Below are 26,332 nucleotides of genomic sequence, written 5' to 3'. Positions count from 1 at the left end.
CGGGGTTCCAGGCCACCGCACCGTTGCCATGGCAGCGGGGGGGGCGCGGCTGACGTGCAGCGGCGTTTCCGGGAAGATGGCGGCTGTCGAAGCGGCTGCAGAGCGGGTAATGGTGGTGGCGGCTGTTGAGTCAAAGGCGAAAGACGAAGAGGAGGAGGAAGAGGAGCCGCTGCCACCGTGCGAGGCGGTGCGCTGGGCCCCAGTGGGGGCTGTGGCGGAGGCCCGGCCTGGGGCAACTGCGTTTCTGGAAGAGGCGGCGGCCGAGGAGCCTTGCGCGACCCCCGGCTCCCCGCCGGATTCGCCGGGCCGGACGCTGCGACGGCTGCGGGCCGAGCGGCGGCGGCTGGACTCGGCACTGCTGGCGCTGTCCTCTCACTTCGCGCAGGTGCAGTTCCGTTTGCGCCAGGTGGTGCGCGGGGCGCCGGCGGAGCAGCAGCGCCTTCTGCGGGAGCTCGAAGACTTCGCCTTCCGTGGCTGCCCTCACGTCCTGGGTTACGAGGCGCCCGGGGACCCCGCTAGCGATGAAGGCGATGGGCTGCCAGGGGACCGGCGACGGTTGCGGGGCGAGGACCAGGTGAGTGGCTGGAGCCGGGCCGCGAGGGATATGGGAATAGGGGGTCGTGTGGGTGGCGATGCAGACCCTGATGATGGTGCATGAGGAGGAGAAACCTCCCCAACTCTGTCGGGTGAGTAAGTGGGTCGGAGACGAGGAGACTGAATTGCGGGGCCGGCTGAAGGGCAAGAGGACAGAGGCTTGGGAACCTGAGGGTGAGCCGTGTGCGCGGAAGACGTGGAGAGATGTCAGTGTGTGATGACGGGAGGGGCAGAGGAGCGGTGAGCGAAGTAAGTAATTTAGAGGGCCGCACAGCAACCAGAGCAGTGCTGCTCCCACTCACCTTTCCCTCACGTACCTAAGTCTTGAGCACTTTTGCTGCTAGAGGACCCCGACTCTGGAGATTGGGAAAATTGGCAAATGAAAGAAAAGCGAATTGGAATCCGTGGAAATTTAGGTTAACTCCCTCTCCCTGCTTTCCTAAAATCTAAGCAAAAACTACACTTCTCTGGGTGAGAGTTTTGGTTAACAGCAGAATCTATTAGTAATTGAAAGAAACACAACTCTTGATTATATAAATTTCCTAATACTGGAATTTTTAGTTTTTTTTTAATGAACAAAGTCTCCAAGAAGTTTTTTTTTTTTTTTAATGAGGAATTTTTCTTTTTCTTTTTCCTTTCTTTCTTTCTTTCTTTTTTTTTTTTTTTTGAGACAGAGTCTTGCTCCGTCGCCGGGAGCCAGGCTGGAATGCAGAGGCGAGACCTCGGCTCACTGCAACCTCCGCCTCCCGGGTTCACGCAAGTCTCCTGCCTCAGCCTCCCGAGTAGCTGGAACTACAGGCGCGTGCCACCACGCCCAGCTAATTTTTGCATTTTTAGTAGAGACGGGGTTTCACCATGTTGGCCAGGATGGTCTCGATCTCTTGACCTCGTGATCCGCCCGCCTCAGCCTCCCAAAGTGCTGGGATTACAGACGTGAGCCACCGCACCCGGCGGAATTTTTCATTTTTAAGAGACGGGATCTCACTATGTTGCCCAGGCTGGTCTTGGACTCCTGGTCTCAAGCCATCCTCCCTCCTTAGCTGCAGGACTACAGGCGTGCGCCACCGTGCAGGCTGTAATGTTGGTATTTTTAAACTCTTCCTCCATCCTGCTTAATCATTAGGTATTCTGAATGAGGTCCTCTGGTAACTGTGACAAGGTCGATTCAGTGTGCCTACCCCAAAAGTAGTGAAACTGTGTATAAGACCCAGATGAACGTTTCCTTACAAGCTTTGCATCTCTGGAAGTGCACAAACTGCAAGCTTTATTGGAAGTGTTGAGACCTAGGCCAGAGTGCAGTGGCACAATTTTGGCTTACTGCAACCTCTGTCTCCTGGGCTCAAGCAGTCCTCCTGCCTCAGCCTCCCCAGTATCTGAGACTACAGATGTGTGCCACCATGGCCAGTTAATTTTGTTTATTTTTTGTAGAGATGGGGTTTCACCATGTTGCCCAGGCTGGTCTCAAACTCCTGAGCTCAAACAATCTGCCCTCCTCAGCCTACCAAAGTGCTGGGATTATAGGTGTAAGCTACCATGCCCGGTCCCTTTTCACCTTTTTATTCTTCAAACTACATCCCACATGTGGCTTTCTTCCCACTTATGTTGATTTTAGCCAAGAGGATTTCTCAGCAGCCGATAATGATTTGTTTATTTTAATCTGAACTGTTCCCAGTACAATCCTATGTTTACTGTTCCACCCTTCTCCACACACTCACAACTCCTTACACAAGGAGCAGCACCTCAAACCAGCAGATTTAAGGGCTAGAAAGGAGTAAATAGCACTAAAGGTTCTATGTGATAAGAAACTCTTTCTGTTCATTTTCACCTTCAGAAACAGTAGGCCAACCCCATTTTCCATGCTGTGTGATTACAGGCATGCAGTGTGTCATAATCACACATTGCATGCCTATAGCAACATCTCATATACCTTTCAAATATACACGCATACTATGTACCCATAAAAATTAAAAACTAAAATTTAAAAAAGTAGACTGCCTGCAGTGGCTTATGACTGTAATCCCAACACTTTGGGAGGCGAACGCTAGACGAGGATCACTTGAGCCCGGGAGTTCAAGGCTGCAGTGAGCTATGATCATACCACTGCACTCCAGCCTGAGTGACAGAGCAAGACCAGTGCCATGCACACCAAGGCCTTCAGTTCTGAGTCTGCACTGCGCTTAAAAGGGTCATGCTCTGTCAGCACCATGTGGATGGCTGTCAGTAGGCTGTGTTTGGGGGTCTCAAAAAAAAGGAAAAAAGAAACATTGTACCACCTTAAAACAACAACAACAACAACAAAAAAAGCACTCAATCTACCTACAAGTTGTAATCTTATATTTATAGATTGACAGGCAAACAGGTAGGACCAGAGTACGGGATATCTTTGAACTGAATGATTTACTTCTTACCACTTACTGTTTTTTTCTCTTTTTTTATTTTTATTTATTTTTTGAGACAGGGTCTCACTCTGTTGCCCAGGCTAGAGTGCACTGGTATGATCAGGGCTCACTGCAGCCTTGACTCCCAGGCTCAGTAGATCCTCCTACCTCAGTGTCTCAAGTCATTGGGACCACAGGTGAGCACCACCACGCTCAGCTAGTTTTGGTATTTTTTCTAGAGATGGGGTTTCACCATATTCCCCAAGATGGTCTTGAACTCCTGGGCTCAAGCAGTCCACCTACCTTGGCCACTTAAAGTACTGGATTACAGGCATGTACCACTTACAGGCATGAACCACTGTAACCAGCCTTTTTTTTATTTTTTTTTATTTTTGAGAGTCTCACTCTGTCACCCAGGCTGGAGTGCAGTAGCATCTTAACTCTTGACTCACTGCAACCTCCGCCTCCTGGGTTCAAGTGATTCTCCTGCCTCACCCTCCCAAGCAACTGGGAATATGAGCGCTTGCCACCATGCCCAGCTAATTTTTGTATTTTTAGTAAAGACAGGGAGGGTTTCGCTGTGTTGGCCAGGGTGGTCTTAAACTCCTGACCTCAGGTGACACCTGCCTCAGCCTCCCAAAGTGCTGGGATTACAGGCATGAGCCACGGTGCTCAGCCATACTTTTCCTTTTTTTTTCTTTTTTTCTTTTTTGAGATGGAGTCTCGCTCTGTCTTCCAGGCTGGAGTGCGGTAGCGTGATCTTGGTTCACTGCAACCTCTGCCTCCTGGGTTCAAGTGATTCTCCTGCCTCAGCCTCTTGAGTAGCTGGGATTATAGGTGTGCGCCACCACACCTGGTAGCTAATTTTTGTGTTTTTAGTGAGACAGGGTTTCACCATGTTGGTCAGGCTGGTCTTGAATTCCTGACCCCGTGATCCGCCTGCCTTGACCTCCCAAAGTGCTGGGATTACAGGCATAAGCCATTGTGCCGGCCATACTTTTCTTAATTCAGTTCGGTAACAAACACAGAACAGATGCACGTTGAGAGCTTATCTTGTGCCAGACACTGTGCCTGGCATTTGTGGTTCGAAGTCAAAACCTTTGTCCTTAAGAAGTTCGTAGACTAGAAGAGACAGAATCCTAAACAACGTGGTAAGAGCTAGAATAGAAGTGTGTACAAACTCTAGAGGAAATGATCTGGGGAAATCAGGAAACCTCTTAAAGGAAAACTAGGCCTTCGCCGAATGGGGAAGGGGGACAGGGTTCTAACAAAATGCAGCAGCGCTTTGAAAGGATTACGGAGGGACTATCCTGAGAAAAGGGTTGCTTTCAGGTTGAACAAAGCTAAAAGCAAGTGGATTGTTTTTAAATACTTAAATGAAAAGTTAATTTGTTGTTGTCTCTTTTTTTTTTTTTTCCTCATTTCTTCTCTCTCATTATTTCTGGAGGGCTTGGTAAGTACTGTTTTCAAGGTTAAATGTAATACCCTGTAGACTTCTAGTTTAAGACGAAGCCTTACCCCTACAAATGATTTGCTGGTTTTGCTTTTCGTTTTTGAGACTCAAGAAAGACAAGGAAGAACCAGTGTTTGAGAATATGTTGGCAAGACTTTACCAACCTGAAGTGTTTTCATTAATTTAAATGCAGAAACTACTGGTGACCAACAGTTGGAAAAGGAGTCACTAGTCAGGGAAACTTACAGATACTTTTTTTTTTTTTGAGACAGCGTCTCACTCTGTTGCCAGGCACCAGGCTGGAGTACAGTGGTGCGATCTTGGCTCACTGCAACCTCCGCCTCCCGGAGTCCAGCAGTTCTGCCAGCTAATTTTTGTATTTTTTAGTAGAGATGGGTTTTCACCATGTTGGCCAGGATGGTCTCAATCACTTGACCTCATGATCCGCCCGCCTCAGCCTCCCAAGTGCTGGGACTACAGGCGTGAGCCACTACACCCAGCCCAGATACTTTTTTAAAAAACATTGTTACCTTCCCACCCCAGTTATGTGGCTTTTGGGTTTTTTTCACTGCCCCAGGCACTTGCCTTTTATTGTTTTGTTTTTGGTTTTGGTTTTTTGAGATAGAGTCTTGCTGTATTGCCAAGGCTGGAGTGCAGTGGTGAAAACAACCTCCTAGACTCAAGTGATCATCTTTTCCCAGTTGCTTTTGTGGCTGGAACCACAAGCACATGCCACCACGCCGGGTTAATTTTTTTTTTTTTTTTTTTTTTTTGAGACAGGGTCTTTCGAAGCCTTGACCTCTTAGGCTTAAGCAATCCTCCCACCTCAGCCAAGTAGCTAGGAATACAGGCATGCAACACCATGCCCAGCTAATTTTTTTTTTTTTTTTTTACTGTCCTTCCTCAAATCCTATTTCCCAAATGCCCAGCTAATTTTTAAAATTTTTTTGTGGAGCTGGGCCTGGTGGCTCACACCTATAATCACAGCACTTTGGGAGGCAAAGGAGGGCAAATCACGAGGTCAGGCGTTCAAAACCAGCCTGGCTAACCTGGTGAAACCCCATCTCACCAGGTGGTAGGGCGTGATGGCAGGTGCCTGTAATCCCAGCTACTCGGAAGGCTGAGGCAGGAGAATCGCTTGAACCTGGGAGGTAGAGGTTGCAGTGAGCCGAGATCGCGAAACTGCACTCCGGCCCAGGTGACAGTGCAAGGCTCCGTCTCAAAAAAAAAAAAAAAAAAAAAAAAAATGTGGAGATGAGGTCTTACTGTGTTGCCCAGGGTGGTCTCAAACTCCTGGGCTCAAGGAATCCTCTTGCCTTGGCCTCCCAGAGTGCTGCGATTACAGGCGTGAGACACCACTCCTGGTGCGTTTGATACTTTTGATTTTGCAGAAGTGGTCTATCATCCATCATAGGGGCTTCAGTGAACATTAGGAAAGCTGATTGTGAGTTTTAAAGCCTCTCTCCACACCCTTATCCCAGATTCTTCTGCAAAATTTGGCTGCACAAAGTAATCAGGAGTTGTGTTATGGTAACTGGCTGCAGAGGATGGCGTGTCTTAATGCCTAAGAGGCTATCTTGGCTGAAATAGGTTGTCTCTACCCTTACTAGACCTTTGGGGGGAAAAAAAGGCAGTCTTAACAAAAAGCCTCATTATATTCATATCCTATTTCCAGTGAGGGGCAGATAGTTTCTTAAAGAAAACACCCATTTAACAAATTGCCAAGGATGAAATAATTATTCTTCTTTTGAACCTATCATATGAATTGTGTATTTCATTTGGATTATTGGAAACATCTTATATTTTATTGGTCATTACTGGCTCAAGCAGCTTCTTAATGTGCCCTGAGTTCTTCTTTTTCTGTGTAATAGACCCAGCTATCTTCTTGCTTTAGAGTGAGCAGGAAAAACAAGAGCGTCTGGAAACCCAAAGGGAGAAGCAGAAAGAACTGATACTGCAACTCAAGACCCAGCTAGATGACCTGGAAACGTTTGCCTATCAAGAGGGCAGTTACGACTCCCTGCCACAGTCCGTGGTGTTGGAAAGGCAGCGGGTGAGCAGAGCCCAGGGGCACCTCCACCACTGCCCAAGGTTAACTTGTCCCTTACAGCATTCACAAGGCATCTTTCTCACTTCACCTTTGGCCTTACTGAGAATCCCTCTGCTGGCCCAAATAAAAGAGAACTACTATAAGGAGCCATTCTTTTCTCATACATGGAAAAGACAGGTTCCAAAGTTTTGTGATACAATAATTGAGCTCTTTCTTTTTGCTGGTTGTAATTAATAATAGAAGTAAGAATATAACAATAATTTCTTCATTTGAGCACTGGAAAACATTCTACTTGGGCCCATCATACAGTGTAATCTAGTTTTTTCCCTACATCTCATCACCTTTTGATAAATATGTCAGGAATCCAGACTAATTTTAATACTGTGTTTATGTAAGACCTGGGTAGACAGGTAAATATCTGCTGGTAGAGAGAGTTACAGTACAGTTACAGTCTCCTCTGCATGTTTCTCTAGCCCTGTGCTGTGGCTGTTTTTCTAGCTGAGCTGGAGTTTATGTTATTTTTTTTTTTTTTTGAGACAAAGTCTTGCTTTGTCGCCCAGGCTGGTGCAATCTTGGCTCACTGCAACCTCCACCTCAGGTTCAAGCGATTCTCCTGCCTCAGCCTCACAAGTAGCTGGGATTACAGGCACCTACCACCATGCCTGGCTAATTTTTGTATTTTTAGTAGAGACGGGGTTTCACCATGTTGGCCAGGCTGGTCTTGAGCTCCTGACCTCAAAATAATCTGCTTGTCTTGGCCTCCCAAAGTGCTGGGATTACAGGTGTGAGCCACTGTACCTGGCCTGTTATCAGAATTTTAAATTGTTCCTAATAATGTCACTAGGATATTTTGACTATAAGACACCTTGATATTTTATAGAGATTTTTCTTTTCTTTTTTTTTTTTTTTAGACAGAATTTTGCTTTTGTTGGCCAGGCTGGAGTGCAATGACATGATGTTGGCTCACTGCAACCTCTACCTCCCAGGTTCAAGCGATTTCCTGCCTCAGTCTCCCAAGTAGCTGGGATTACAGGCATGCACCAGCACACTCGGCTAATTTTTTTGAGATGCAGTTTCACCATGTTGGTTAGGCTGGTCTTGAGCTCTGGACCTCGTGATCCACCCGCCTCAGCCTACCTAAGTGCTGGGATTACAGGCATGAGCCACCGTGCCCAGCAGAGATTTTTCTTTAGTTGCCTACAATAGGGCAAGAAGGGATAAGAAGGATTAGAAATTAGGAAAAATAAGGCCAGGTGCAGTGGCTCATGCCTGTAATCCCAATTCTTTGGGAGGCTGAGGTGAGAGGATCCCTTGAGGCCAGGAGTTTGAGACCAGCCTGGGCAACATAACGAGACCCTATCTCTACAGAAAATTTAAAAATTAACCAGGTGGTCGCATGTGTCTATAGTCCCAGCTGTTGGGGAAACTGAGGCAGGAGGATTGCTGGAGCATAGGAGTCTGAGGTTACAGTGAGCTAGGATCACACTACTGGACCCTAGCCTGGGTGACAGAGCAAGACCCTGTCTCTTAAAGAAAAAGAAAAATCAGCACATACTCTCCTTGAAGTCTTTAGAACAACTACATATGAGGCTTGTTGGATCATCAACTACTTTGGACTTTTCATACTGTTCTCCTGAGTAAAATTGGACTGGCCTGGTAGAAAATTTACAGTGCGTGGGAGGAGCCATTTTTATCAGAGAACTGAGGGTTCTTTTCACTTTAAAAGTAGAGAGTCTATGTCCTCACATTGTTCAATCAGCAGTTAAGTCATTTTCTTTCACAAATTTAGCGGTCTGTTTTTTATTTCCATTTATGGGCAGAAGACATATTTAGATTCTCCCTACCCTCTCCCTAAAAATTTCAAAGGGTGTGCTCATTGCTTGTGATCTTGATAGGTGATCATAGATGAGTTAATAAAGAAATTGGACATGAATCTGAATGAAGACATCAGTTCCCTGTCCACTGAAGAGCTTCGTCAACGTGTAGATGCAGCAGTGGCTCAGATTGTGAACCCAGCCCGAGTCAAAGAACAATTGGTTGAGCAACTGAAAACTCAAATCCGAGACCTCGAGATGTTCATCAACTTCATCCAAGGTTAGAGGAGGGGATGGGATGAAAAGGGTGGACAAGTGTCATAATAATTTTTTTTTTTTTTGAGACAGTCTCTCGCTCTGTCACCCAGGCTGGAGTGCAGTGGCATGGTCTCAGCTCACTGCAACCTCTGCCTCCCGGGTTCAAGCAATTCTCCTGCCTCAGCCTCCTGAGTAGCTGGGATTACAGGCGTGCACTACCACACCCAGCTAATTTTTGTTGTTTAGTAGAGATAGGGTTTTACCATGTTGGCCAGTCTGGTATCGAATCCCTGACCTCGTGATCCGCCCGCCTCAGCCTCCTTTCAAAGTGCTGGGATTACAGGCATGAACCACCACGCCCAGCCATCATAATAATTAAATTTATTCTGAGTACTAGTAAAAAGGTGCCAATTCTTTTTTTTTTTTTTGAGACGAAGTTTGGCTCTTGTTACCCAGGCTGGAGGGCAATGGCGCACGATCTCGGCTCACCGCAACCTCCACCTCCTGGGTTCAGGCAATTCTCCTGCCTCAGCCTCTTGAGTAGCTGGGATTACAGGCACGCGCCACCATGCCCAGCTAATTTTTTGTATCTTTAGTAGAGACGGGGTTTCACCATGTTGACCAGGATGGTCTCCATCTCTTGACCTCGTGATCCACCCGCCCCGGCCTCCCAAAGTGCTAGGATTATAGGTGTGAGCCACCACGCCCGGCCCTTTTTTTTTTTTTTTTTTTTTTTTCTGAGACCAAGTCTTGCTCTGTCACCTAGGCTGGAATGCAGTGGCATGATCTTGGCCTACTGCAACCTCCGCCTCCCAGATTCAACGGATCTTCCCAACTTCAGCCTCCCAAGAATCTGGAATTACAGGCATCTGCCACCATGCCTGGCTAATGTTTATATTTTCATTAGAGATGGGGTTTTGGCATGTTGGCCAGGCTCATCTCATACTCCTGACCTCAAGTGATCCGCCCGCCTCAGCCTCCCAAAGTGCTGAAATTACAGGCACCAAAAGGTGCCAATTCTTGATGTACTATTTAAGAGGCTTGATTACTTAGTAGGGGAGGCAGCATGGCAGAGGAGAAAGAACATGGGTTTCAGAATCAGATAGTTAAAATCCCCACTCTGGTACTCATTGGCTTTAGGTCCTTCAGCATGTTACCAACCTCTTCAGTCTAACTCTTCTCATCCATAAAATGATGATTCATGGTTCATTCACTTAGCAAATATTTATTGAGCCAACTACTGTATGCCAGTCATCATTTTACACAGTTAAATAGGACAAGATTTTGTGGAATTCTTGCATGTAATAGACACCATTAAATATTATTTTTCCCTTCATGATCTGCCATAAAGGGACTAATAAGTGTCTCTTCTATAATTTCTGATTCCAGATGAAGTGGGAAGCCCCTTGCAGACAGGGGGTGGACACTGTGAGTGCAAGGCCGGTGGGAAGGCAGGCAATGGCTGCACCAGAACAGGCAGCAACAGACCACCTCCAGGAAACCCCAAAAGTAAGTGCAGTTTCCAGAACAGGCAAATCTATAGAGACAGAAAATACATTAGTGGTTGCCTAGGGCTTCAGTGTGTTTAGGAGAAGTGGGGAATGAGAAATGCTGATGGTATGGGGTTGCTTTTGGGGATGATAAAATATTCTCAGATTGATTGCAGTGACAGTTACACAAATCTGAATATACTAAAAACCACTGAGTTAAACACCTTAAATGGGTCAATCATATGGTCTGTAAATTATATCTCAGTACAGCTATTATTAACCAAAAAAAGGAAGTCCAGCTACATCCTGGGTGGCTTTTGCCTTCATGTAAGACCCATAATTTGGCTCAGAAGCAAGACTGATCTCAGCCTGTGATTTGTTGAGTGTAGCTCTGTGCTATCATGGCCTCTCACTGATGACCTATTGTCTTTTCTAAGCAGCAAAGGCAGAAGATGTCAAGAAAGTCCAGGAGACAGGGCTGCACCTGATGCGGCGAGCGCTGGCAGTGCTCCAGATCTTTGCCGTTAGCCAATTTGGTTGTGCCACAGGCCAGATCCCTCCAACCCTGTGGCAGAGGGGCCAGGCTGACAGGGACTACTCTCCCTTGCTGAAGAGGCTGGAGGTGTCAGTGGACAGAGTGAAGCAGCTAGCTTTGAGGCACCAGCCACACGACCATGTCATCACCTCTGCCAACCTCCAGGACCTCTCTCTGGGAGGCAAGGATGAGCTGACCACGGCTGTGCGGAAGGAGCTGACGGTGGCTGTGAGGGACCTGCTGGCCCACGGACTGTATGCCTCCTCCCCAGGGATGAGCCTTGTCATGGCTCCTATTGCTTGCTTACTGCCAGCCTTCTCCTCAGCCCCTGAGGCCATGCACCCCTGGGAGCTCTTTGTAAAGTACTACCATGCCAAGAACGGCCGTGCTTATGTGGAATCCCCAGCCCGGAAGCTCTCTCAGTCCTTCGCCCTTCCTGTTACGGGAGGCACTGTTGTGACCCCCAAACAGAGCCTACTGACAGCCATTCACGTGGTGCTGACAGAGCACGACCCTTTTAAGCGCAGCGCAGACTCAGAATTGAAGGCCTTGGTGTGCATGGCACTGAATGAGCAGCGTCTGGTGTCCTGGGTGAACCTCATCTGCAAGTCTGGGTCACTCATCGAGCCTCACTACCAGCCCTGGAGCTACATGGCACACACAGGCTTCGAGAGTGCCCTCAACCTGCTCAGTCGCCTCAGCAGCCTCAAGTTTAGCCTCCCTGTAGATCTGGCTGTGCGCCAGCTCAAAAACATCAAAGATGCCTTTTGATGAGAATGCCCTGATCCCAGTCCAGCTCCTTGTTCACTAGGGATAGATGTGTTAGTCTTCTAGCATAGGAGGGAGGAATCAAAGGTGGGGTTAAAGGCATTTTTCCCAGACCCTGCTCAGGCAGTCAGCCAAGTGAGTGCAAAGTCTGTTTTCCCCACCAACTTAGCATCTTGGAAAGATGTGCTTGAGACCCTCTTGTTAAGAAGGTTCTCTCCCAGTATATGTGAGGGCACATGTGCTTGAGCCTGTATTAAAGGAATCAGGTTGGGCATGGTGGCTCACATTTGTAATCTCAGCACTGGGAGGCCAAGGTGAGATCACCTGAGATCAGGAGTTCAAGACCAGCCTGGCCAACATGGTGAAACCCTCTCTCCACTACAAATGCTAAAATTAGCCGGGTGTGGTGTTGCATGCCTACCCAGCTACTTGGGAGGCTGAGGCAGGAGAATCCCTTGAGCCTGGGAGGTGGAGATTGGAGTGAGCCGAGATCATGCCACTGTACTCCAACTTGGGTGACACAGAGACTCCATCTCAAAAAAAAAAAAGATATTCAACTCAAGGCTCCTGTTGGTTGAGCAATCTTCTTTCACTTGAAGCAGGTTTGAGAGGCCAAGGCCAGAATTTAAATTCCTTTTATGAATAGATTTCCTTTCTTCCTGACCCCAAGGTCAGAGGAGATTATATTCCATGGCTGCCTTTAAGACTAGGAATAGGAATATCTGAAAACAACATTTCTAAGGGAGGCAACCACAGGTTGATTTTACTATGAGGCCTTTCTCTTGTAGAGGTAAGAAGTGAGATCTTCCTGATAAGGTAGGCCTCTTCTCATGGCACCGACAATGGGCTTTCTGTTTATGAAGAGCAAGAACCCATGTTTGTTACTATGTTCTATAGCAACTCACATTTCCCTGCTCACCTCCCAGCAAGACTAACACAGTCTTTTTAGAAGTAAATATATTCAAGATAAATGAGAAAGTCCTAGCCACCCAAGTCAAGTACAAATCGGTAACCAGCAGCTGTACCTCAGGTTGTGACTCACTGAGCGCCACTTGTCCTGGAGGCTGGATGATAGAGGACATCTGATCTGGTCATAGGTCCTGCAGCAGGGATAGATGCCACAGCAGGATGGGAGCTACAGCAGATCACTGTTTCCAGACCAGGGGGAGGAGCATTTCATTGTGAAATAGACTCTAGAGTGTTTTATTTGGTCTTCAGTATTTTAGCCTCATTAGTCACATTTGTCCTACAGCTTGTGGTGAGTACTGCTCTAGGACTGGCCAAAGATGGGCAAAATGTATCACTCCAGACACTACTGATTCAGCATTGTCTTCATGTCTTAAATTGCCATCTGCACTTTGTTTCTGCACTATTATGTAGTGCATTTTAACTTAATTTTTTTTTCCAGCAACATGTTACTTAAGATACATTGTTGATATTTTATTAGAATTAGTTCGCCTTCCCTGTGAAACAAGATAAATGTAAAATGTTGTGGAAAATGATACATATGTGGTTGCTAATGAAATCATAGTATTTTGTGTAGCTTCTCTGAAGACCTTAGAGACCTGCAGCTTTGGTTTATAAGTGTTTTGGCATTATCAGCCCATCTGATCCAGATCAATATTTTTTTGAAAACTGCCTGCATCCTCTGTCCTCTGCCTGCCTTGGATCAACCCAGCTTTGGTGATGGTGGTGGTAGTGGTGGTAGGGGTTTTTTGCCTTAAAAAATGCACTAAAAAGTGTCCTTGGCATGACCATCCCCTCTTGCCCAGGCCTACAGTCCCTCCCCACAACAGATTTCATCACACATGCTGCTTTTGGAATTGGCACTTTTTTTTTTTTTTATTTTATTTGAGATGGAGAGTGCCCAAGCTGGAGTGCAATGGCCCAATCTCGGCTCACTGCAACCTCTGCCTCCTGGGTTTAAGCGATTCTCCTGCCTTAGTAGCTGGGATTACAGGCATGCACCACCACACCTGGCTAATTTTGCATTTTTTGTAGAGACAGGGTTTCTCCATGCTGGTTAGGCTGGTCTCAAACTCCCGAGCTCAGGTGATCCACCCGCCTCAGCCTTCCAGAATGCTGGGATTACAGGCATGAGCCACCGTGCCCTGCCAGGATTCGCCCTTTTTTTTTGAGACAGACTCACTCTGTCGCCCAGGCTGGAGTATAGTGGTGCAATCTTGGCTCACTGCAACCTCCATCTCCTAGATTCAAGTGATTCTCTTGCCTCAACCTCCAGAGTAGCTGGGACTACAGGCACGTGCCACCACACCCAGCTAATTTTTTGTATTTTTAGTAGACATGGGGTTTCACCATGATAGCCAGGATGGTCTCCATCTCCTGACCTCATGATCCACCTGCTTCAGCCTCCCAGAGTGCTGAGATTGCAGATGTGAGCCACCACGCCCTGCTCAGGATTGGCACTTTTAAAGTCTACTTGTCTGGATATCACTTAGGGTGAGTGGTAACTGGTATAGCCATATGGCATAGTCCAGCGATCAGCCAGTATTGTCTTTTTCTTTTTCTTTTGAGACGGAGTCTTGCTCTGTCGCCAGGCTGGAGTGCAGTGGCACAATCTCGGCTCACTGCAACCTCCGCTTCCTGGGTTCAAGCAATTCTTCCACCTCAGCCTCCCGAGTAGCTGGGACCACAGGCTCTTGCCACTACGCCTGGCTAATTTTTATATTTTTAGTAGAGACGGGGTTTCACCATGGCCAGGATGGTCTCGATCTCTTCACCTCGTGATCCGCCCGCCTCAGCCTCCCAAAGTGCTGGGATTACAGGCATGAGCCACTGCGCCCAGGCCTAGTATTGTCTTTTTCAAATACAAAAACAAATTCGCATTGAGGCTTTGTGCTAGCATTACAGGAAGCATTTTCGTTTGTCTCATTCTAATTTAATTCTTACTATTTGGGCCGGGCGCGGTGGCTCACGCCTGTAATCCCAGCACTCTGGGAGGCCGAGGCCGGTGGATCACGAGGTCAAGAGATCGAGACCATCCTGGTCAACAAGGTGAAACCCCGTCTCTACTAAAAATACAAAAAATTACCTGGGCATGGTGGCGCGTGCCTGTAATCCCAGCTACTCAGGAAGCTGAGGCAGGAGAATTGCCTGAACCCAGGAGGCGGAGGTTGCGGTGAGCCGAGATCGTGCCATTGCACTCCAGACTGGGTTAATAAGAGCGAAACTCCGTCTCAAAAAAAAAAAAAAAAAAAAAAAAATTCTTACTATTTAACAAGGTGGGACAGTATTATCCCTACTTTACAGCTAAGGAAACTGAACTGCAGAGAGGTTAAATATTTTGTCACAGTTTACATGATGATGGAAGACCTGAGATTTGGAGTCAAGTTTCCTGAATCCAAAGCCCATAGTCTATCATGTTACCTCATTGTATCATGGTTTCTAGATCTTTTGTTCCTCTTTCTCCTTTATCTACCCCCCCTCACTCCTACCCTTACTTTGGGGAGGAGAAGGTATTTTTCCACACAACTGCCAGAAATTTCAGCTGCCAAAGGACGAGGCTGCAGGGAGACAGGCAGGCAGCCATGGCTTTCATGGCCAAGTTCTTGAAATCTAAATGTGTGTATCAACCGAGACAATCCCAGCAATCCCATCAGCATCCCTGCACTCGGATATCTGCTAATCTCTGATATCATCTGTCATTTCTGAGAACAGAGCTCTGTCCTTGGCGTAGGTGAGACAGGACAAGGGAGGAGAGGCAAGCCAGTCAACCCAGATCCAAGGTTATGCAAGAATGGAAGGGAAAAGAGCCGTGGATATGTATGCAGTGAAAGTGTAGGGTCTGTTGTACAAGTATGATCTGCAAAGAATTGTTAAAAATGTCTAAGGTGCTCTCCAATCATTCATTCACTATTGATCACTTACCAACTGTTTGCCCCAGGCTAGATCTAAGGAAAGAGATAAGTAAAACCTACCCTGTGCCCTCAACAAACACACAGTCTAGCAAAGGAGATACCAACCCATTGGGGATTTGGGGAGATTGTTTTTTTAAAAAAAAAAACAAAAAAACAGAGTCTCACTCTGTTGCCAGGCTGGAGTGCAGTGGCACAATCCAGGCTCACTGCAACCTCCACATCTGGAGTTCAAGAGATTCTCCTGCCTCAGCCTCCTGAGTATCTGGGACTACAGGTGCGTGTCACCATGCCCGGCAATTTTTTATTTTTATTTATTTTTTTTGGTATTTTTAGTAGAGAGATAGGTTTTCACCATGTTAGCCAAGATAGTCTCAATCTCCTGACCTCGTGATCCACCCACATCAGCCTTCCAAAATGCAGGGATTACAGGCATGAGCCACCGTGCCCAGCGGAGATTGTTAAAATACAGATTGCTGGGTCCCATCCCCAGAGTTTTTCATTCAGTTGTTCTGGGGTGCAGCCTGAGAATTTGGTTTCTAACAAGTGCCTAGGTTTTGGTGATACTGCAACTCTGGGAACCACACTTACATGTGGTTCTCTGGGAACTACTTACGTCCAAACTAAGATATGTTCTGTAATAAAGGCAAGTACAGATTGGATTGCTGAGAGAGCCCAGAGAAAGGAGAGATTAATTCTGCCTGGGAGAATTCTGGAATAACCTTGAAGGATGGATAGAATATGAATAGGATTTTGCCTGGCTACTTGGAGAAGACACAAGGAACAGCCCAGGGAGTATGTGAAGGTTGGGGGAGTCAGGAATTTATGTTGCAGGTAGGGTAGTAAGGAAGGAAAGGAGTGAAAGTTCACATTATTGAATAAACAGCCAACAATCTATTTTAAGAAAAGTGAAGGACTTGTCAAGAAAAAGTTGTTAGAGCTGTTGCTCAAAATAAGATCTATAGATCACGTCTCCACTCCAGACCAGAATTACAGTCTCTGAGGTTGAAGACACTTCCTTAATAAGCATCCCAGCCAGGCAAGGTGGCTCAACGCCTGTAATCCCAGCACTTTGGGAGGCCGAGGTGGGCAGATCACCTGAGGTCAGGAGTTTGAGACCAGCCTGGCCAACATGGTGAAACCCTCCCTGTCTCTACTAAAAATACAAAAATTACCCGGGTGTGGTGGTGGGCACCTGTAGTCCCAGTTACTCGGGAGGCTGAGGCAGGAGAATTGCTTGAGCTTGGAGGGCAGAGGTTGCAGTAAGCCCAGATCGCACCACTGCACTCCAGCCTGGGTGACAGAGCAAGACTCCGTCTCAAAAAATAAAATACATCGAAATTCATAGGATTTAGTTACTAATTTGATTTGGAGGGTAAGGTGGCTCAGTCCCAGCTATTTGGGAAGCTGAAACAGGAGGATCGCTTGAGGCTAGGAGTTTCAAGCTGCATCACACCTGTCAATAGCCACTACGTTCAAGCCCAGCAATATAGCAAGACCTCATCCCCTTAAAAAATGAAATATAGAAGAAAAAGACATTTTAAAAACCACTGGAGGCCAGCCGTGGTGGCTCATGCCAGTTTGAGGCGGGCAGATGACTTGAGGCCAGGAGTTTGCGAGCAGCCTGGCCAACATGGCAGAAACCCATCTCTACAAAAAATACAAAAATTAGCCAGGTGTGGTAGCGGGAGCCTATGGTCCCAGCTACTCAGGTGGCTGAGGCAGGAGAATCGCTTGAACCCAGGAAGCGGAGGTTGCAGTGAGCCAAGATTGTGCCAGTGTACTCCAGCCTGGGTGACAGAGTGAGACTCCATCTGCAAAAAAAAAAAAAAAATTGTAATGGGGCCAGGCACAATGGCTCACCTGTAATCCCAACACTGGGAGAATCAGATAGGAAGATCACTTGAGCCCAGCCTCAGCAATATGGTGAGACCTCAACTCTACCAAAACAAGCAAATTTAAAAATAAATAAGGTTTTTTAAATTTTTTTGAAAATTACATGTTCATGATGGCATATATCTGAAGTCCTACTCCTCAGGAGGCTGAGGTGGGAGGATCACCTGAGCCCAGGAGGTTGAGGCTGCGAGCCATGATTGTGCTGCACCTGGGCGACAGAGCGAGACCCTGTCTCCAAAAAAAAAAAAAAGGCATTGGAAAGGGATCCTGAGAGATTCAGGGAAAACTGTATCTCACTGGACAGCCTTGGAAGACAACTGATGAAATCTTGATTGTTCTAACATCTTGCCCAGGACAAATCCTATAGATTCAGATAAGCAAAAACTGTGAGATCGTTTCTTTCCCTCAGCACATAAGGTACCATCTGAAAACACTTCCGGTGAGTGATGGGAAATAATTCCATTTGAGAGCCAACTAGATCTAGATTCAGAACTAGATTTGAATCCCATCTATGCCACTGATTAGGATTAACCTCAGGCAATTTATCCTCTCCGAATTGCAATTTCCTCATGGCTAAATGGAAGAATCCCCAAGATGCAGAATTGTGAGGACTAAACAGGCTGCCGGCTTATATAAAATGCTCACATCTTGCCTGGGAGGGAACTGGTGCTCGCGATGGTAAAATGGTGAACAGTATGGGCTCAGGAGCTGAACTGCTTGAGACAGCCCTAGCTCCACCACTTACTATAGACTTTGGGCAAATCTGTCTAAGCCAGTTTCCTGGAGTCTAGAATGGAGATAATAATGGCACCTATCTCCTAGTGTTATGAGGACCAAATCAGATTATGTGCATAAGTAGATTAACCTGGCCTGGCACGGGGTAAGCAGCTGCCATCCTCCTCCTTCTATACCTCCTCCTCTACCTTCCTCATGCTTATTCTAGTTGGTAATGTCAGTGACACCACTAGACTCTGTTAGGGGCAAATATCCTTTTTGTTTGTTTGTTTGCTTGTTTTTAAAGGCAAATTTAGCAGTGTAGGGGGTTGTATAATAGTGACCCTAACTACCGAGGCCAGCTCCAGCAGCCTTCGGCGCTGAGAGCCTCAGAGGGACGGACAGCATTCAGGGCTACAGGTCTCGAGCCGACTCTGACCCACGTATTTATTCTCTCTGAACAGGTGATTATTGTTAACAAACAGGTGTTCAGTGTTTTCTCATGGAACAAAAATAAACTAGGTAGGCAGCTGATGCCTGCTTACCACTGATCAAGGACAGACTAGAATGTATTATTCTCCACGAGGGAGCCGCGGGGGCAGTTCACATATCCCACGCTTTAAGAATTGTTTTAACTGGTGTATGATACACTGTTTTGCTACTTTAGAATGGCAGGGGCGGTGGTAGCGGCGCCTAGGTTTTCCTTGCCATCGTTCTTCTTAGCAAACAATCATACACTCAGCATTTCTCAACACCTAACGTTGATACGTTCTGATAACCCACTACCATCGGACCAGCCACCTTTGTCTGATCTTTGTCTCTCCCTCTTTAGGTAACAGTGCGCACCGCAGGCACCAATAAATGCCCTATTTTTTTCCCCTGTGTATCCCAAGAGAAAAAGTAAATTTCAGATTGTGTTCCCCTTCCTGGCGGCAGAGAAAGGAATTACAACAAAGCCTCGCCGCTGAGTCCAGAGAGCGCGCGCACATTCACCCTCCCAGCTCTTCCGTCCTCCGGGACGAGTCTTCTTTGCTCTTAATCTACTGCTGTAGCTACTAATAAAGCTTGATTCAAATACATGACTTACCCGGCCCTGCGTTCCCCTCATGAGCTTCTTCCGCCCGCAACACGAGACAGCACCACGCAAGTACCGTGGCAAGGCCTGAAGGGCGGGACAGGAAGTGAGGTCACTCCTCCCCGGGGTGAAAGGTTAGCGGAAGTGTTCTTCTTTCCTTTTTGCCGTAGGCCCGAGTGGGTGCTGCCAGTGAGTAGAAGCTTGTGTTGAATATTTCAATCTGCCGCCATCCGCGGCTTGGGGGTCGAGGGCCGGGGCGGCGCCGGGTGCGTTCTTTTCCTAGGTCACTGGCGGCCGCGTAGCCGATACTGTCCTGCGAGGAGGGCCCGCGGGCGGCCTGGGCCAAGGCAACAGTGAACACAGTCTGAAGTTCTGGCCCAAGACCTGGGCTTGCTGGCAGGAGTCGGCTCTGGGCGTCTTTGGCTTTACGGATTTTTAAACGGCCCTTTCTCCTTACTCTCTGCAGAAATGGGCAAGTTCATGAAACCTGGGAAGGTGGTGCTTGTGCTGGCTGGACGCTACTCTGGACGCAAAGCCGTCATCGTGAAGGTATCAGCCTCGCGGGTCTCTGCGTCCTTGCATCCCGCTTCCAGGCCGGCTGCGGCGGGGCGGACAGACTTGGAGTTCAAGGCCTGCTTCTGGGGCAGTAGCCGCTGAGCACGGTGGGGGGAATGGTGAATGAAGGAAAGCTTTTGAGAGAGGAAGAGCACAGCAAAAGCAAATGCCAGTAAAAGCAAATGTGAGGTGAACTGGGTTCCTAACGCATAATGCCTTCTCCACCAGAAGCTTTAAATACGGAGTAATAGTGTCTGACATTTATTGCATGCTTGTTAGGTGCTCCCACTGCCTTTCAGGTATTGTCATGTGTAATCCTTGAAATAATCATAGAGGATATATATATATATTTTTTTTTTGAGATGGGGTCTGTCCAGGCTGGAGTCCAGTGGCGCGATCACTGCAGCCTCGACCTCCCATCTCAGCCTCCCAAGTATCTGGGACTACAGGCGCGTGCCACCATGCCCATCTATAGGGGGTTCCTTCCTGTTGCTAAGGTTTAGTGGTGTTCTGTTTACCTGAGGTGCTGCAGCTGGGAATCTGTAAGAGGAGGAGGAAGTTGCCTTTAGTCAGAACGGTCACGTAGGGTGTTGTAGCCCATTGCTGTTTTCCTCCTACCCATGTTTTTATGGCTTCTTGAGAGGTTTCCGTCGGCTCTGGCAAAACACCACTGCGTTTTGCTGTTGTGGGAACACTGGAGTACCCCTGGTTTCCCCTCTCCCGTCTATCCGAGACTGGCCTCTGAAGTGAGGCTCTGGTGTCTTAGCCTTGGCTGTACACTTTACTAGCAGTGGAGGAAGTGAATAGACATCAAGTTCTGTGAGCAGTGCTTGGCATATAGCCAGTACTTCTTAAATGTTAACTATTGTTACTTTTTTTTTTTTTTTTGAGATGGAGTTTTGCTCTTGTTACCCAGGCTGGAGTGCAATGGCGCGATCTTGGCTCACCGCAACCTCCGCCTCCTGGGTTCAGGCAATTCTCCTGCCTCAGCCTCCTGAGTAGCTGGGATTACAGGCACGCGCCACCACGCCCAGCTAATTTATGTATTTTTAGTAGAGACGGGGTTTCACCATGTTGACCAGGATGGTCTCGATCTCTTGACCTCGTGATCCACTGGCCTCGGCCTCACAAAGTGCTGGGATTACAGGCGTGAGCCACCGCGCCCGGCCAACTATTGTTACTTTTAAATCTCTTACTTCTAATAAGCCTTTCCAGATGCTTCCTAGTGGAATAAACTGTTTTCTCTTTAGCCGTTTTGCATAGCTTTCTGTGATTTTTCTTTTTATAATGATGGGTCTTGAAGACCTGCGGGTGGGAATATCTTTTTGACACTGCCCTACCTCTAGCACAGGGTCTAAATAGACCCTCAGTGAATAACAAATGTAATTCTTGTTCATTTAGAACATTGATGATGGCACCTCAGATCGCCCCTACAGCCACGCTTTGGTGGCTGGAATTGACCGCTATCCCCGCAAAGTGACAGCTGCCATGGGCAAGAAGAAGATCGCCAAGAGGTCAAAGATCAAGTCTTTTGTGAAAGTTTATAACTACAATCACCTGATGCCCACAAGGTGAGCATTTCAAGAACTAGAATTTTTTAAATTTATTCCTCTCGCTCTGTTGAATGAGGAGACAAACCTTGCAGCCATTCTAACACCAGGAACTGACATCATTTTCAAATTCTTCATCCTCAACTCATAAAGTGGCCATGGTTTCCAGTTTTGCCTTTCATCCATCTTCTTTTCCCTCTTTTTTTTGGGGGGGGGGGTGGGGGGACAGACTTACCCTGTCACCCAGGCTGTTTTGAGACAGAGTCTCACTCTATCACCTAGGCTGGAGTGCAGTGATGTGATTGTGGCTGACTGCAACCTGCAACCCCTGCCTCCTGGGTTCAAGTAATTCTGTGCCTCAGCCTCCCAAGTAGCTGGGATTACAGGCGCCCACCACTGCACCTGGCTAGTTTTTGTATTTTTAGTAGAGGCAGGTTTTGCCATGATGGCCAGGCTGGTTTCTAACTCCTGACTTTGGGTGATTTGTCCACCTTGGCCTTCCAAAGTGCTGAGGCTGACAACTGTAATCCCAGCTATTCTGGAGGCTGAGGTGGGAGACTCGCTTGAGCTTGGGAGGCAGAGGCTGCAGTGAGAGATTGTACCATTCATTGCACTTCAGCTTGGGTGACAGAGTAAGAGTCCATCTCAAAACATAAAAGGGCAGAAAGGGCTGTTTCTTGGGTGCTGGGATGTGGTGAGGTTGAGGCAGCTAGTTTTTGTGCGGTCACGAGAGTGACTGCATTGGCAGAACTTGAACAATAAGGAAATGGTTTCAAGTAGAAAGTTAGCCGATTGCCGTAATGAAAGTCAAAAAGGCCTGATTTGATGATTCTTAGCTAGAAAAGTAAAGTAGTGGGAATTGAGAATGAAACATTAGATTTTACATTTTGTTGACTTGAATCCAGTAGATGTTAAAAGTGTAGATTTCCAAATAATGTCATCAGGACATGACTTGATGATTGCTCCTCAGGAGGCAGACCCTGCTTCCCTAATGTCCCACAAAGATTTGGGCTGTGTGTGAGCCAGTCCTCCCTCTCCTCTCCACCTTTGTCCCCAGGTACTCTGTGGACATCCCCTTGGACAAAACTGTCGTCAATAAGGATGTCTTCAGAGATCCTGCCCTTAAACGCAAGGCCCGACGAGAGGCCAAGGTCAAGTTTGAGGAGAGGTAAGTAGGCTTTGGCAGTGAATGGTTGAGTATGGTTTCACTATTTCCATTCCTCTCATTCATGTCCTTTTTTTCCCTTCTAGATACAAGACAGGCAAGAACAAGTGGTTCTTCCAGAAGCTGCGGTTTTAGATGCTTTGTTTTGGTCATTAAAAAATAAAAAGAAAAAAAGCCTGTGTCTGCCTGTTATGTGTATTACCAGACTGGAAAAAGGAGAACATTATTGAATAAGAGGCACTGGGTGATGGATGAGGGGATGGGAAAATACAAAAGTTAAATCTGCCTTAATGAGATTTATACTGCCTTTGTCCTTAGCCTGATAATCCCTGTGAAGTATTGTGTAGCGTGCCTGGCTTCTACCCATTGCACGCCAGGAGAACCTCTGCCACACTCTGCCCCTTGTGACAACAAAAAACCCCTGAGTGGTGGCCATTGGCTATTTTTGATTGAGAACCACTAACCCCGAATTCTCAAACCTTCGCACAGATAGAGATCACCTGGATGGTTCATTAAACCACAGATGCCGAAATTCTGCCCTCAGACTGATCCAGTAGGTCTGAGTGTTTCTAGCAAGTTTTCAGGTGACTCTGGTACTAGTGCAGGTTCGAGATGGGGACCACGGATGCCAGTGGTGAAGCCCTGAGCCTAGAGCAGCTGTTGAATAGGACAAAGGAGCGCTCCTCAACTAGCCAGAGACTTGAAAGAAAGTGATCAAAGGGGCTTGGGCATTGGGTTGTGCCATTACTTAGTAGAGACATTTGGCCCTTAGGATTTGGCATTTTACCTCAATGCATCGGTAGCTGTATGGATGAAATTGGTGCCCCATCTGAACTGGTTCTGTCACTAGGGAGAACTAAGATTCAAACAGGCCAGTTTGCCAAATCTGTTGGGTACCACACTTGCCATTTGGGAACTGGAGGGATCAGGAGTGGCTGGAAGGGGCCAAAAGTAGGATTGGTGGGTGAAGAAAATACCTTGGACTAGGTTATTAAGAAAGTTTTTTTTTTTAAGACAGAGTCTTGCTCTGTTGTCCAGGCTGGAGTGCCGTGGTGTGATCTTGGCCAATTTTCTGCCTCAGCCTCCCAGGTAGCTGGGATTACAGGTGCTGTCACCACACCCAACTAATTTTTGCATTTTTAGTAGAGAGGCTAGTTGTGAACTCCTGACCTCATGATCCACCAGATTCAGCCTCCCAAAGTGCTGGGATTACAGGTGTGAGCCACTGAGCCTGGCCAGGAAGCTTTTCTGAGATGAGAATTTTGTTCTTTTGCCCACGCAGTCTGGAGTGAAGTGGCACAATCTCTGCTCACCTCCGCCCCAGGGTTCAAGTGACTTTCCTAACAAGCCTCCCAAGTAGCTGGGATTATAGGTGCCTGGCTAATTTGTATTTTTAATTTTTTTGAGACAGTCTTGCTCTGTCGCCAGGCTGGAGTGCAGTAGAGTGATCCTGGCTCTCTGCAACTTCCCGTTTGGTTTCAAGCAATTCTGTCTCAACCTCCTGAGTTAGCTGGGACTATAGGCACCCACCACCATGCCCGGCTAATTTTTTTGTAGTTTTAGTAGAGACGAGGTTTCACCATGTTAGGATGTTCTCGATCTCTTGACCTTGTGGTCTACCTGCCTTGGCCTTCCAAAATGCTGGGATTACAGGCGTGAGCCACCGCGCCTGGCCTAATTTGTATTTTTACTACAGATGGGTTTTCACCATGCTGGTCAGGCTGGTCTTGAACTCCTGACCTCAGGTAATCTGCCTACCTTGGTCTCCCAAACTGCTAGGATTACAGGCGTGAGCCACCATGCCTGGCCATTAGGACACTGTTGGTTTTTTTCATTTGTTTTTTTTTAGATGGAGTCTCGCTCTGTTGCCAGGCTGGAGTGAAGTGGTGCAATCTTGGCTCACTGCAATCTTCACCTCCTGGGTTCAAATGATTCCCCTGCCTCAGCCTCCCAAGCAACTGGGACTACAGGCGCATGCCACCACACCCAGCTAATTTTTTGCACATTAGTAGAGACAGGGCTTCACCATGTTGGCCAGGATAGTCTTGATCTCCTGACCTCGTGATCTACCCGCCTCGACCTCCCAAAGTGCTGGGATTACAGGCCTGAGCCACTGCACCCAGCTTTATATTTATTGTTACTATTTTTTGAGATGGAGTCTTGCTCTGTCACCCAGGCTGGAGTGCAGTGGCACGATCTCGGCTCACTGCAACCTCTGCCTCCTGGGTTCAAGTGATTCTCCTGCCTCAGCCTCCTGAGTAGCTGGGATTACGGGTACACGGCACCACACCTAGCTATTTTTATGTTTTTAGTAGAGATGGGGTTTCATCATGTTGGTTAGGATGGTCCCAAACTCCTGACCTCATGATCTGCCCGCCTCAGCCTCCCATAGTGCTAGGATTACAGTCATGAGCCACTGCGCCTGGCTTTTTTTATTTATTGCCCAGGCTGGAGTGCAGTGGCATGATCTCGGCTCACTGCAACCTCTGCCTCCTGTGTTCAAGCAATTCTTCTGCCTCAGCCTCCCGAGTAGCTGTGATTACAGGCGCCTGGCTAATTTTTCTTTTTTTTTTTTAGTAGAAACGTGGTTTCACCAGCTTAGCCAGGCTGGTCTTGAACTCCTGACCTCATGATCCACCTGCCTCGGCCTCCCAAAGTGCTGGTATTACAGGTGTGAGCCACCACACCTGGCCTCATTAGGAAACTTTTTTTTTTTTTTGAGACAGTCTCACTCCATCGCCAGGCACCAGGTTTGAGTGCAGTGGCACGATCTCGGCTCACTGCAACCTCCGCCTCCCTGGTTCAGGCAATTCTCCTGCCTCAGCCTCCGGAGTAGCTGGGACTACAGGTGCGTGCCACCACGCCCAGCTAATTTTTGTATTTTTAGTAGAGACGGTTTCACCATGTTGGCCAGGATGGTCTCCATTTCTTGACCTCGTGATCTGCCCGTCTTGGCCTCCCAAAGTGCTGGGATTACAGGCATGAGCCACCACACCCAGCCAGGAAACTTTTTAACTTGAATCTTCTCAATAAATAAATAAATAAATAAACAAAAAGAAAGAATCTTCTCACACCGAAGTATTAAGGCATCTTTATTGAGACAGACTCCTATTAAGTAGCTTGCCTACTCAGGGTCACAGAAATGGGGCTGAATTTAAAACACTTGACTAAAAATACAGCAAGTTTTCTCCACTGTACCTCAAAGCCCAAGTTCAAATACTATTCCTACCAGCTTTGGATCCATGCTTCTCTGATTCCTAGCCCTATGACCTTGGGCAAGTTTTAAATTCTCTGTGCCTCAATTTTCTCATCTGTAAAGTGAGGAAAATAGAACCTACTTCATGGCTTTTTTTTTTTTTTTTTTTGAGACAGAGTCTTGCACTGTCGCCCAGGCTGTAGTGCAGGGGCACAATCCTGGCTCACCGCAACCTTGGCCTCCCAAGTTCAAGCAATTCTTCTGCCTCAGCCTCACCAGCAGCTGGGACTACAGGTGTGTGCCATCATGCCCGGCTAATTTTTGTATTTTTAGTAGAGATAGGGTTTCACCATATTGGCCAGGCTGGTCTCAACCTCCTGACCTCATGTTCTGCCCGACTCGGCCTCCCAATGTGCTGGGATTACAGGCGTGAGCCACCGCACTCGGCCATAACATTGTTTTGAAGAGTTAATTTATATAAAACAGAAGGTTGTTGGGCACATAATAGCTCTCTGTGCTAGCCACTGTTACAGTTTTGTGAATTTGAACTATGGGCTTTATCTGTCCTGACTGTGTTTCTCATTCATTCAGCAATTATTATTATTATTTTGAAATAGAGTCTTGCACTGTTGCCCAGACTGGAGTGCCATGACGTGATCTTAGCTCACTGCAACCTTTGCCTCCCGGGTTCCAGCTATTCTTCTGCCTCAGCCTCCCAAGTAGCTGGGATTACAGGAATGCACCACCATGTCCGGATAATGTTTGTATTTTTTCAGTAGAGACCGGATTTCACCATGTTACCCAGGCTGGTCTCTAACTCCTGACATCAGGTGATCTGCCCGCCTGGGCCTCCCGAAGTGCTGGGATTACAGGTGTGAGCCACCGCTCCAGCTCATTCAGCAATTACTTTACCAATGTGGGATGTGCCCAGCATTATTCTAGGCTCTACAGAAATAATCTATTGAC

General features: G+C 47.3%; 2 protein-coding genes across 3 annotated transcripts; both read left to right on the top strand.

Annotated features, from left to right (window-relative positions):
- Positions 1-43: 43 nt before the first annotated feature.
- Positions 44-13,857, top strand: RUNDC1 (RUN domain containing 1). The gene is made up of 5 exons (XM_012443859.3): positions 44-574; positions 6,320-6,478; positions 8,371-8,569; positions 9,937-10,056; positions 10,478-13,857. The coding sequence occupies exons 1-5, from the start codon at positions 77-79 to the stop codon at positions 11,341-11,343; spliced, it is 1,842 nt and encodes a 613-aa protein (XP_012299282.3). The 5' UTR covers positions 44-76; the 3' UTR covers positions 11,344-13,857.
- A 5,129-nt stretch (positions 13,858-18,986) lies between these two features.
- On the top strand, positions 18,987-22,349 carry RPL27 (ribosomal protein L27). Of its 2 annotated transcripts, none has more exons than XM_012443863.3 (5): positions 18,987-19,089; positions 19,367-19,449; positions 20,857-21,026; positions 22,063-22,173; positions 22,257-22,349. In XM_012443863.3, exons 2-5 carry the CDS (start codon positions 19,369-19,371, stop codon positions 22,303-22,305), a joined length of 411 nt encoding a protein of 136 aa, XP_012299286.1. In that variant the 5' UTR covers positions 18,987-19,089; positions 19,367-19,368; the 3' UTR covers positions 22,306-22,349. The 2 variants fall into 2 exon arrangements, with proteins under 2 accessions (XP_012299286.1, XP_012299287.1); XM_012443864.2 differs by lacking the exon at positions 18,987-19,089 and adding an exon at positions 19,148-19,166.
- Positions 22,350-26,332: the final 3,983 nt, after the last annotated feature.

The sequence above is a fragment of the Aotus nancymaae genome, unplaced genomic scaffold (genome assembly GCF_030222135.1).
Source record: "Aotus nancymaae isolate 86718 unplaced genomic scaffold, 86718_ANA_hifiasm-v0.15.2.pri h1tg000089l, whole genome shotgun sequence".
Classification (NCBI taxonomy): Eukaryota; Metazoa; Chordata; class Mammalia; order Primates; family Aotidae; genus Aotus; species Aotus nancymaae.
Note: the sequence above shows the minus strand (reverse complement) of the source record. Positions and strands in the feature narration are given on the sequence as shown.